The sequence below is a fragment of the Arvicanthis niloticus genome, chromosome 13 (assembly GCF_011762505.2).
Source record: "Arvicanthis niloticus isolate mArvNil1 chromosome 13, mArvNil1.pat.X, whole genome shotgun sequence".
Lineage (NCBI taxonomy): Eukaryota > Metazoa > Chordata > Mammalia > Rodentia > Muridae > Arvicanthis > Arvicanthis niloticus.
Genome location: NC_047670.1, coordinates 48,646,241 through 48,659,252, shown reverse-complemented (window position 1 = coordinate 48,659,252; position 13,012 = coordinate 48,646,241). Strand labels below are relative to the sequence as shown.

Sequence of the window (13,012 nt, the reverse complement as noted above, 5' to 3'; positions counted from 1 at the left end):
AGATAATCTCTGTATACTTATAGGTGTATTATAAAAGTATCAGTGAAGGAAAATATTTTACCTGTGAGGTATTTGGGCTCATATAGGTCATCCCCTCCACATTTGGGTTTTACTTTGATTGTGATCATTTTTTCAAAATGTATTTCATCAAGTTAATTATTTTTAGTTTAAGACCAGAATAAGGCTGGTAAAGTGCCAAAGGCATGATTCCGAAGACAGGAATTGTTTAGGAATCATCTATGGCCAGTTGATCTGGGTCAGACTGGATTTGCTTGCAGCCTACTCAATTTTAGAGAGTCGACTGTCATTTTGTAAACAGAAGTCGGCCAGATGAAGTGAACAGAAGGGCGAGATTAGCATATTCATAAGGTGCTGGCTCTGGGACTTCTTCTTTTTCCTCCCTTTTCTCCCTCCCCCCTCTCCCTTTCCCTGAATGAATCTAGGAACCCAGACCCATGGAGTCGCATGACTAGCTGGTTTTATTCTGTTCATTGGCTTAATCTGGCCAGGACGGTCTGTGTTTCAGATTGCGGAAGCAGAAGATTCAGTAACTGAGAGGCCACCGTGGAGCTGCTGGAAACTGTTACAGACGGAGCACCTCTCAAACCGTGCTTCAGGCTCTGAAAAAAGGAGCACAGGGGAAGCTTAGTCTTGCTTTGGATCCAAGCAAATGCTGTCGGAGCGATGAACTGGGACTTTGTGTGCGGACTCCTGGCTTGATCTTGATAGGATTGGGTATATGTTGTTGGAACGGGCAGGCCAAGAGGCCCTGAGACCTACAGGTGCCATCTGTATGGAGAAAAGCGGCTGTAGTCCATTTCCAGTGTGTTGGGCTAAAGGTATAACATCTTAAAGATCTCTTCAGTGTGTCCTTATGTCAGTTCATGCTTTTGTACGAAAAAAGCTAGGTAATAGTTCTTTTGGAACTTAGTTACAATTACATTTGAGAAAAAAAAAATGTGGTATAGGCTTATGGCTGGGGCATAAAACCAGTTAGGTGACCTTGTAAGTAGAAAATGAAATGTTTGTATGGAAATGTGCTTAAGTGATTTAGATCACTTGTCCTGTGCATAAGTCATGTGTTTTTGCTTCTTCCTTTTACTCAGAGCTCCATTATTTATTCTGTGACTAGAAGTTTTTAAAGAACAAAGTGATTGATTGGTTTTACTATAGGACCAGAGGAGAAAAGGGTAATGTGGGCTTAGTTGTTTTTAAGTGGGTTTCCTTTATTGTTTATATGCATTGAGTATTTAACTTGAAGCTCTGTTATTTTGTGTTTATTGCCACAGGTTAAGAATATTGTGAGTAAAGAATTTTCTACTTTAGTGTGAGGGTTTGTATTGATGCAGAAATGTAAATATAAAGTAGGGCGTTTTCATTCTAGCATTCAAGGCAACATTTAAAAAGCATAGTTAATAAGTTAAAGAAACTATAAAATTAATGCATAACTCAAGACAGACAGATTTGCTTAGCATAGTGGTGAATATTTAAGCCATTAACATACTTAAGATTTTATAAAAATCTGGCACTGTGTGAAATGTATTTAGGTACTGTGCTGATGTACTTAGGAAGGCTTTCAAAAGGAGGAGTCTGTACTTGGTCAAGAGCTGTGCTTTGATGAATGAACTAGAGGCTTAGTCAGTTTAGTTTTTAGGTTAAAGATATTAGTATCTCTAGACTAGGATGTGTTAGCATCACACTGCAGTTTTTAAGATTAGTTTTCATTGGTTGATTTGTCTTTGTTACTTGTGTTAGGCTTTTGCACCAAAGCTTGCAGCATTTAAACTGTTTGAGTTCTATGGTATCTGAATAAAGCACCCATTACTTTTATTACATAGGTACTCAGAATAAAGATTTTGTAAACTTAAATCGAAGCTCTCAAAATTTAAAAGACATTGACTTCTTATAATTGTAGTTTTGTGGTATGAGGACCATGTAATGTAAATGAACATAACTGAGGCAGAGTTTAGGGTTACTGAAGAATTTGTAGGTTGTATACAGAGTGCCACCTCTATAGTATATGGATGCAGTGCAGTAAAAAGCCTTCCAGGTTCCCTCACAGACCATGACTAGCCAATAGCTGTAGACCTAGACCACTGAAGTGTTGAATAGTTAGCAACTGGATTTCCTACTCAAAGTGGTCCTAGAAATGAGAACTTTTTGACAAAAAAGAGATAGTAGTGTTTTGACTCACCACAAAGAAATTTTATCAGAGCAACTTGCTTTTCAAGTGTTTGCAGACTATTAGAGAAAATACAAATAGCTAATTTTAAATTAAAATGTACCTTTCTTTCGATGTTAGACTGAGGGAGCAAAGCTCTCAAAGCAGAGGATGGGAACTGGGACATGTTAAAGACACAGTGAGACACAGTGGGCTCCATTTCTATTTGCAGAGCCAGGTGCCTTTTCCTCTGTTGATAGTTTACTTTGGTGGTTCAAGTGGAGGAGCTTGTCACCTTGCCTTCTCAGCTGAGCTTGTGCTTTTGCAGTGATTTTTGCAGTGCAGCTGTCTTTATAAACTTCCTCTCTGACTGTCCATTTTACTTTCTTGTATTAGGACCAGAAGGCAGGAGACTTTTCCCCATGCTTGTTAATATTGTCTTCATGATCAAAGAATTAGCTGACTTAAGTTATTTCAAGTATAACAATGACAGTGTGTAGATAGAGTTAAAAGATCAGATGCAAAGAATATACAACTCTCTGCTTGCAAATGGACATTCTAAACCACACATTTCATTCAACCAGTTACATTAACCTCAAAACACATAGCAGTGTCCCAGTTTTAAGAAGACATAAGATTCTTACCAGGACAGGCTAAAAATAGTAGAACAGACCTATCTTTATATACTTTGAAGTGGATCTTCAAGGTACCCTTAACACTCGAGTGTTTGTTCTTTAATAGTTTAGTGTATTGTTTAGTTTGAAGAATCATCCAAGAAGATTATATTTTAAGATACTTAAGAGAGATATGTATTTACAGTGTGATTTCCTAGACATAAAATATGTATTAATTAAGGATACTAAGTGTAAGTGTTCTCAGAACATTAGGTTACAAAGTGTTGTGTGGGAAAAACCTGCTTGTGGAGTTTTCTGATTATCAGTTGTACATTGTTCCATCATTGTGGTGGGTGGGAGTGGAGGAGACTGGCCATTTACCGTAGTGGTGCCAGAGGTTTGATTGTTAGGAAAAAGTATGTTTTCTGGTTTCTTTAATTTTTTTTTTCTGTAATTAAGATTTTATGTACTTCTGACTTCTCTGGTTGAAGTCACACTCTGCATAAGAATTTAAAATTTTATCTGTTCATTCATTTGTCCAGCTGTCCTCTTTCCTTCTCTCTTATACTGGAGTGGCAACTGCTCCTTGGTGTATACAGTCATAGTATGCATAAATATCAGTTACCTTTCAGAGATGAGACTCTTAGTTGCTGTCTCAAATCTTCCCTGTCTTAGTACACACTAGGTCCCAATGCACTTATTCATGCTGTAGATCCAGGATGCCTCTTGGACTTTCCTTTCCATGCACAAATCTATCATTTTATTTTTATATATCCAGGGTATATCTTGAGTTAATCAGTTTACCTCTCTGTTAATGTATGCTATCACTGTGTTCATACCTGTTTGTTCATCCTTCAGATTTTCTGAGAACAAAAATCTGATACTTTCCTGTTTAAAACTGGTTAGTGGCTTATTAGCTTTGCATAACATCCCACATTTTTACTGTGCCCCACAGGTCTCACTTCATCCTGTCTCTCTTGCCTGCTTCAACTTTGAACTACTTATTGTCTTGCTCATTAGTTTTTCAGTGCCTTGTACATTGGAATCTCCCTCTCAGACCTTCTGCATATGCTGATGCTTCCTTTAGAGCTGTGTTTGATATTCACTGGCTCCCCCAGTCCTATTTACAATTAGAGTACCCCTTAAATGAGCTCTCATTTCTCAGCCTAGCCAGATCCTTTCTGGGGTTCCCACCAGAGCCTGCACTTCTGCACTGATACTGCATGTACTGTGACATGTCATTTGAGACTTAACCTGTTGGCTTTCTGTCTTCTTTACTAAATTTTAATACTGTCTGAGATGTCAGAATATTTTCTGCCTAGTAAATAGTTGGCACAAGTGGATATTATTTTAAATATTTGTTAATACATTCTGTGTAGAGTAAGTGTTATTTTAAAGGCTCTTTTGGAGCTACATACTTTTACTTATATGTTGTATGTGATTAAATCTAGTTTTAGACTCATCAAATTGACTATTCTAATCTCAGTGAGTGTGTGTTTTTGGTTTTGGCTTATATCTGATAGATGTATGTGATGTGGCTTCAGTCTTCAGCTATTGTCAGTTCTTTGAGAATTATTTGACTATTTCACTAAATATTTCCTATTTTCCCCCTCTCCCCGCTTTACCCCAATTGGTTAGAATCCACTCCCCCTTCTTATTTTATGTGTGTGAATGTTTTATCTGCATGTATATCTGTTGCACATGTGTGCCTGGTGCCCATAGAGGCCAGAGTGTCTTAGATTTCCTGAAACTAGAGTTACAGACAGCTCCATGTGGATGCTGGGAATTGTCCTCTGGAAGAATAGGAAGTGCAAGAGTAGGCAGTGCTCTTAATCACTGAGCTATCCATCTCTGCAGCCTAAAGGGTAGCTTTTGTTTGTTTGTTTGTTTTTGAGAAAGGGGGAAGAGGGAGAGGGAGAAAAAGAGAACGTAAGCTCTGTACATCTTGTAACTGTTAAAGTTTATTCCACAGATACTAAATGTCACATGTGAGCACATGTGAGTTTGCACATACGTATGCCTCCATTCATTTCTCACAAAGACCTCTGAGATAGCGTTCATCAGTATCCCAGTTTTGCATATGCAGTGTTGAAGCTAAATAACTTAGCAGTAGTTCCTTAGGTCACAGTCCTCTGACTTTCTCTCTTGTCTGGCATGGGATGAAATAACCTAGGTTGCAGATCACTTCTAATCTATTTTTGCTTAAAAGTGGTTGAATGAGAGGAGTAGTTTTCCTGTAGGAAACATGGTTCTGTCTTTTCCAATGTAGTAAGCAGATAGATGTTGCTTCTGATGTCTTAACAGGAAGACTGTGTTGTGTCCTCCCTCTTCTTTTTGTTGTGAACATAGCAGTAGCCCCTCACTATAATATTGCAGTGGGCATTAGCATGTCTTCATCTCGTTTTTTTTTTCCCCTTGGCTGATTATCAGTATTTGTTTTGACTATGGGCAAGTAGTGGGAAGAAGTATCTTTGTTTTGATTTCAGGAAGAAAGTGTTCAGGGTTAATGTGTTAGCTCTAGCTTTTAAAAAAGTTTTAATTATTATTATTATTTGAAAAAATTCTCTTTAGTTCTGTTTCATGAGGCTTTTTTATTTATAGTGAGAAAGATGTTAAATTTTGTCAAATATTTTTCTACCTCTATTTGCAGTCTGATATGTTAAGTATTGAGTGTTAAGCCAACTGTGGGGTTTGAGTAAGTCTGCACTCTCTATTGTCACTTCCCTGTATATTTGAATGCTTGGTTCCCAATTGGTGGACAGTTGAGAAGGATTAGGAGATGTGGCCTTGTTGGAGTATGTGTGCCATTGTTGAAGGAGTGCTTTGAAGTTTCAGTAGTCCATGTCAGTCTTTCTCTGCCTGCTGCCTATGGATCAGGATGTAAAACTCTCAGTTGCTTTTCTAGCACCATGCCTGCCTGTGTGCCACCATGCTCCCCATTCTGATGACAACAGACTAACTCTCTGAAACTGTAAGCTCTTTTAAGAGTCTTGATCAAGGTGTCTTTTCACAACAGTAGAATAGTGACTAAGGATGAAGTTGGTACTAGAAGTGAGGTATTACTGTGACAGGCCTGATCACGTTGTGTGGAGGAATATGGAAGACTTTGGACCAAAAAGAATATTGGGGCTTTGCGCTAGAAAGGTGGTTGAACTAAACAGTACTTACAGGACCATCTTAGTAGGAGCAAAGAAAACAATGGTTCTGAGGATGATGTGACCTATAGGGGTTTACCTCAAGTGGTTTCAGAGGGGAAAAATATTAGCAAGTGGTTAATCACAAGAGTGGCCTTGTGATTTTGGTAAAAAATAACTGCCTTCTGTGTCTGCTCAAAACATCTGCTGGAAGCTAACTTGAATTTTAGATTTATGGTGTTGTTAGGGGAGATTTCAAGACAACCTAGTATTGACTGTTTTACTTGGTCACTCTTGGTATTAATGGTCACTCTTATGCAGATCTACAAAAAAAGAAAAATAGATACACAAAGAAATATACCAAGTGTACAGTTGAGATGGAAAAAAAAAAAAAAAAAGGAGCACCAGAAAATACAGTGTTGAAGACAGGAATTCCTGTGCTCAGGGAGATAAAAAGTTTAAAGAAAAGCCTAATGTTAAATAGAATATAAAGGGAGTGGTAACTTTAGAATAAGACCCAGCTAAGCTTCCAACTGGTGAAAAGTAATTAAAGGAAAGCTTAAACACGGAAGTAAAACATCAACCACAGAAAGCAGATGCATTTGTAATTGAAGGAGGGGGCTAGTTTCCAGCCCCAGCAAGCAGAAGAACTTGGCTGCTTTGGTCACATAAGTCTGGCTTTAGAGTCAAGGATACAGAAAAGGGGTTATGGAACCTTCTCCATAGCTAAGGAAAGTCTCTGAGGCCAGGCATGTGTCAAGAGAGTCCTTGTATGGAGGCCAGGAGAGGCAATTGTGTGAAGCCGTAAAGGTGAAGCCTGGATTTTGTTGCAGAGCCCAAGCTGTTGGAAATGCTAGAGCAATAGGAGACCTGCCAATGAGAGCTGCTGACTGGGTATGGAAACAACCCAAGAGAGAGAACTGGGTTGCAGCCAACAAAGCTGAAAGGAGTAGATCTGAAGAATTCTTTGACATTAGACATGGAGATACAGAGTTTGGAGTTTGCCCTGCTGAGTTTTTGTCCAGTATTCCCTTACTATGCTCCCTTTCCCAGCTTTCTTTCCTTTTGGGATGTAATGTATATTTTGTTTCATTGCCTTTTGGAAGTTATGTAATCTGCCTTTTGATTTTTGATTTTATAAAGCGTTCCAGTTAAGAGATTACCTTACGTCTCAGAAGAGACTTTGGAGTTTTAAGGTGTTAAGACCGTGGTAGACTGTGGGGACTTTGAAGCTGGACTAAACACATTTTGTAACATGATATGGCATACATAGGCTACAAACCTATGGGACCAAGGAGTGGAATGTGGTGATTTGAATGAGAATTCCGCCACCATACCCCTTACCTCATTTATTTGAATGTTTGGTTCCCAGTTGGTAGACTGTTGGGAAGAATTAGAAGATGTGGTCTTGTTGGAGTAGGTGTGTAATTGTTGGAGGAAGTGTGTTTTTCTCTGTCTGCTGCCTGTGAATCAGGATGTAAAGGTCTTCCTTGCACTATGCTTCCCTGTGTGTTGCCATGCTCCTCTTTAGGATGATAATAGACTAACTTTCTGAGACTATACGTAGGCCCCCAATAAGAGTTGTCTTGGTCATGGTGTCTCTTCACAGCAATAGAACAGTGACACAGATACTGACCTTGTATTCCTGATAATAAATTCTCTCTTAAATATAATATACCATTGGTTTTTATTCTGTTGTGTTCAGTATATTTGTTTGTTATTTAGATTATTTGTGTCTGTTCATGAAGGATATCAGTTCATAACTTTTTCTTGTAATCATTTTTTTCAGATTGTCATTATCAAAGTATTGATGCTTCATAAAACAAGTGGGGAAATGTCTCTCAACTATGCCTTGTCACCAAAGTATTGGAGTTTTCCTAAGTACTGGATCCCTAGCAGCTAGCTTTCATTGACTTTCCTCACTGACTTGGCTCATTCTTAGTTATATTTTTTTTAAAAAGTACTTAGTAAACTTTTGTGGTTTTCTCCCAACTAGACTGAAAACTCTTTTAGGGTAGGAAGGATGTCTTGTTTTGCTTCATTTTTGCTTTTAATTAATTATTTGGACTATGAGTAGATCTTCTGATATGCAAGGCCTTGCTTACACTTCATAGGACTACATGCACAAATGCAGCTCACTTACATTCTATGTATTTTTGCTCACTACACTATAATAGTGACTTAAATATTCTTAGTAAGTAATTACTCTGTTGGAAGGTATAGCTCATTCCTTCGCTTGCAAGAGACAGGATGAGTGCATCAGTGGGATTGCTGGCCATGCCATAATACATTGCAGTTGGGCCTTTGCTGAGACATACATAGGTAGTGGTAGCCCATGATATGTGGTGTGGTCAGCAGGCCCAGGACATAGTGAGCAAAGAAAGTTTATGTCTACCTGTGGTGAGACCAACCTGTACTGGACGTAAAGGTCTTGATAGCCAAAAAAAGCATCTTGCAGGTGATAGTCTTCTCTCAGATGTCTTTCAGATGGAAAGTAATAAATGCAGTGAGGAAGTTGTGATATAGCTTATTAGTATCAGGGTAACAGCTTACAAGCTTGAGATTTCACACAGGCCACTCTGGGATCGTGTTCCTGCATTCTTCCTTCTTACAAGCTCCCTGTGATTCATGTGCTGTGGTTTGGATGAAAACAGATTTTGGAGCAACACTATTAGGCTTCTTCAGCTCTGTAACTTCACTGAGTGCCCCAGTGTCCTTACTTGTAATCATGTATTGTACATGAAACTGATGTGTGAGTCACTTGAAGGAAATGAATTAACAGGTGGTCATGCCACACATAGTGCTGATTTTGTAAAGCATGATGTAGACATTATAGTTGAATCTGTAGTCCTTGCCAGGGTCCTGTGGGATCAGTGATGCTGCAGTTTAGGTATCTTCATACAGAGTGAGGTAAATAACTTGCTGAAAATATGAGTGGTGAGAACTTATGTTCAGTTCTCTTGACTTAGTTGTTTAGTGTTGTAACACCATTTTTTTTTTCCTAACAGAATTTTAAAAAGCAAAGTGCTGTGAGTTAGTTTTAAGATACTGAAATGGTAAGATAGTGATCCTTGGCTAGAAACCACTTATCTTTCTCCCTTATGAACTACCAGACAAAAGTAAGAAGCAAATGAATTCAAACACCTGAATATGTAAGGTGACTATGTGGGCTATTGTGGAGTCTTTTTTTTTTTTTTCCTGCATGGCTGTACAGGTTGGCTCTCCCAGGTTACTGGGCTTTTTTCAGCTTTCTTTTTCCTTGCCCTTAGTCCAGAGTTTTCTCCTGTTCTAAAGCCTGGGTGTGGACTAGTTTTTGCTTGGTCTACTCTTCTGCTTCTGAAGTGACAGTCACTTGTTGCTTTTGGGTGATCTATAGTGATTTTATAAAGGAGGGATGTCTGTCCTTGTATTTCTGGTGCCCCTTCCACTAGATAGAGATTTATTCATAAATATGATTGGTAGGGCTCGGCACTCTAAATGCTCTGAGGTGTTCAGGGATTTCTACTTGCCAGGGGCTACAATTAGGGATATATTTAATCCCAAAGCCAATCAGAAATGAACTGCTTCTCATCTACAATGTCTTCAAATTCATTTGCATAAAACTTGGTGAAGCTCTACCGTTTATTAAAATTTTTTTATTGGATATTTTATTTACATTTCAGATGCCATCCCATTTCCCCATTTTCTTTCCCTAGAAAACCCCTATCCCATCCCCCTCCTCCTTTTTGCTTTTATACAATTTTTTAAATGTTAATCAAAGGCTTTATAACTTTGGTAATGCTCAATAACAAGATGCCCATACAATCAGAAGTGTAACCCAATACCCAACCTAGATATACCAACTATCTTTGACTGGCGGAGACACGCGAACATCTGCCTCCATGTTTCTTTCTCTCTTTCTCTTTCTCTCTGTGTCTGTCTGTCTGTCTGTCTGTCTGTCTCTCTCTCTCCTCTTAGCTCCTCCTCCTCTCCTTATGCCTTCTCTTCCTCTCCTTCCTCTTCCCACCTTAGCTCCTCCTACATATCACCCTTCTTGTTAAAATAAAACTTTTCTCTCAAAATACAATTAAAGCATAACTATACCAATTTGTGTCAGTAAGGTACAAAGTAGACCTAATACCCAGTCCATCATTTTGTTGACTAACCAGACCTCTGTCATCTCTGGCTTTTTTTCTTGGCTTTAGAATGAATGTCAGCTGAAAACCATCCTCTCAAATCTTTTCTCTCAAAGTAAATAGTCAGGATTGGCTATGAGACTATAAGTCTTCAACCCTGTCAGAAATCCAGAATGACTGAGGCAACTGAAATTATGGGAAGCACTAAGCATAGCTTCTAAAATTTAGCCAATTTATAGAGACCGCTGAAAACCTGGACAGTCCCTATTACTACAAAATGTTGGAGCATCTGATCTTCAGCCTTCTGGCCCAGGATCATCTAACAGACCTAGTGATGCAGAATTATTAAGGGCTGATTACTCTGTCTAGGCAGATATAATCAGTCAACTATTCCACAAGTGTGTCCCTTTCTAGACAGTGATTTGTCTGTAGATGAAAAGAGGCAATTCTTGCCTAGTGGCTGTCTCACCACAACTGGAGTAACTCCAAAGATGCTCAATTTCTTCTTAGAATCCAAGACAGGAAGCTGTCAGGAGCAGATAGGTCTCTAATCAAAAAGAACATTAATACAGAAATGTTTGTAACGTCAATTCTGTGGACTTTTGATGTTTTGAAAATCAACTATCTATGTAAGGCAATCTGGACTGTTGTCTATTGACTCCTCTCAGCTATTTCTAAAAAAAATATACAAAACACCCTAACAATAAACTCAGAGCCATGAACTTGCTATAGGCCCTTAACTTATAGGCTAACCATCTCAAATCAGTTAAAAACGTTAAAGGACTGGGTCTAAGCCTTGTATTCCTAAATGTGTTGTATAGGTACAATGCCTATGAGAGTAACAATATTAATCTCACTTTTATATCAATAAGAAACTCGTACCAATGAAAACCTTAAATTTGAAATCAAAGTAAATTCTGTACCATTTAAGAAATTATAACTTCATCTTAATAACAATTATACTTATTTCTACCAATAGGTTATGGCTATGTAATAAATCCTTGCTAATCCTCCCTGTTCCAACGAAACCACTACTTTTCCTTAGAAAGACAGCCCAATATTAACCACCTCAGTCCCCAAGCCCAGGGAATAGGGGCACCGAATCTTCATTAACTTCTTCAAGCTGATTATGGGTGTCGAGATATTAGAGGAGGGGCGAGTGGGGCCGGGAAGAGTAAATTGATAAGCCTCTGATGCTGTGTCTTCTTCACTGCATTCAGCTGGAATTCCAGGACATCAGAAGTTCGAGCAGGTCTGCTCAGCTCGCTTGATGAGTAGAAACACCAAGGCTGTGTGTTCTGCAATATACAATTCTCAAAACAATTTTAGTATCAAGGTAATTGTTTGTTTGAATTCTGGAATCTAGTCTTCTAGTGGCCTGCCTCTGTCATGTCTAATCCATATAATTCTGGGAGTTTCTATGAGGGTGTGTTCCCACCATCCTCCCATTCCCGCCTCCCTGCTCTCAAATTCCCCAACATTAGGGAATCCAGACTTTCAGGCACCAAGGCCCTCCACTTCCACTGATGCCTAACCCCTTACCCCATCCCCCCTCCTCCTATTACTATGAGGGTGCACTCCCACCATCCTCTCATTCCTGCCTCCCTGCTCTTGCAATTCCCCAACACTAGGGAATCCAAACTTTCAGACACCAAGGCTGTCTACTTTCACTGATGCCTGGCAAGGCTACCCTCAACTACTTATAAAGGTGGAGCCATGAGTCCCTCCCTTTGTGTTCTCAGGCTGGAGATTTTAGAATGGCTACTCCAGCTTGTTTCTTAGGACCATTTGCTTGAAAAATTGTTTTCCAGCCTTTTACTCTAAGGTAGAATCTGTCTTTGTCACTGAGGAGGGTTTCCTCTATGCAGCAAAATGCTGAGTCCTGTTTACATATCCAGTCCATTAGCCTATGTCTTTTAATTGGGGAATTGAGTCCATCGATATTAAGAGATATTAAGGAACAGTGATTGTTGCTCCCTGTTATTTTTGTTATTAGAGGTGGAATTATCTTTCTGTAGCTATCTTCTTTTGGATTTGTTGGAAGAGGATTACTTTCTTGCTCTTTCTAGGGTATAAATTCCCTCTTTGTATTGGAGCTTTGCCGCTATTATCCTTTGAAATGGTGGGTTTGTGAAAAGATATTGTGTAAATTTGGTTTTGTCGTGGAATATCTTGGTTTCCTTGTCTATGGTAATTGAGAGTTTTGCTGGGTATAGTATCCTGGGCTGGCATTTGTGTTCTCTTAGGGTCTGTATGACATCTGTCCAGCATCTTGTAGCTTTTATAGTATCTGGTGAGAAGTCTGGTGTAATTATAATAGGTCTGCCTTTATATGTTACTTGCTCTTTTTCTGTTACTGCACTTAATATTCTTTCTTTGTTTTGTGCACTTGCTGTTTTGATTATTATGTGACAGGAGGTATTTCTTTTCTGGTCTAGTCTATTTGGCGTTCTATAGGCTTCTTGCATGTTTATGGGCATCTTGTTCTTTAGGTTAGGGAAGTTTTCTTCTATAATTTTGTTGAAGATATTTATTGGCCCTTTAAGCTGGGAATCTTCACTCTCATCTATACCTGTTATCCTTAGCTTTGGTCTTCTCATTGTGTCCTGGATTTCCTGGATGTTTTGTGTTAAGAACTTTTTGCATTTTGTGTTTTCTTTGACAGTTTTGTCAGTATTCTCTATGGTATTTTTTGCACCTGAGATTCTCTCTTCTATCTCTTGTATTCTGTTGGTGATGCTTGTGTCTATGACTCCTGATTTCTTTCCTAGGTTTTCTATCTCCAGGGTAGTCTCCCTTTGTGATTTCTTGATTGTTTCTATTTCCATTTTTATGTCCTGGATGGTTTTGTTCAATTCCTTCACCTGTTTGGTTATGTTCTCTTGTAATTCTTTATGGGACTTTTGTGTTCCCTCTTTAAGGACTTCTACCTGTTTACCTGTGTTCTCCTCAAATTCTTTGAGAGTGTTATTTATGCCCTTCTTAAAG

General features: G+C 38.8%; 1 protein-coding gene across 23 annotated transcripts in view; it reads left to right on the top strand.

Moving 5' to 3' along the window:
- Nucleotides 1–13,012, top strand: part of Ptk2 (protein tyrosine kinase 2) — a 205,413-nt gene that overhangs the window by 50,950 nt on the left and 141,451 nt on the right. For 17 of the 23 annotated variants that reach the window (XM_076911473.1, XM_076911471.1, XM_076911472.1 and 14 more), the window contains one exon: nt 527–839. The exons of the other annotated variants lie outside the window; for them this stretch is intronic. In XM_076911473.1, the coding sequence (XP_076767588.1) occupies nt 740–839 (100 nt within the window). In that variant the 5' untranslated portion in view covers nt 527–739. The remainder of the gene's footprint in view (nt 1–526; nt 840–13,012) is intronic. 23 annotated transcript variants of the gene reach the window in all.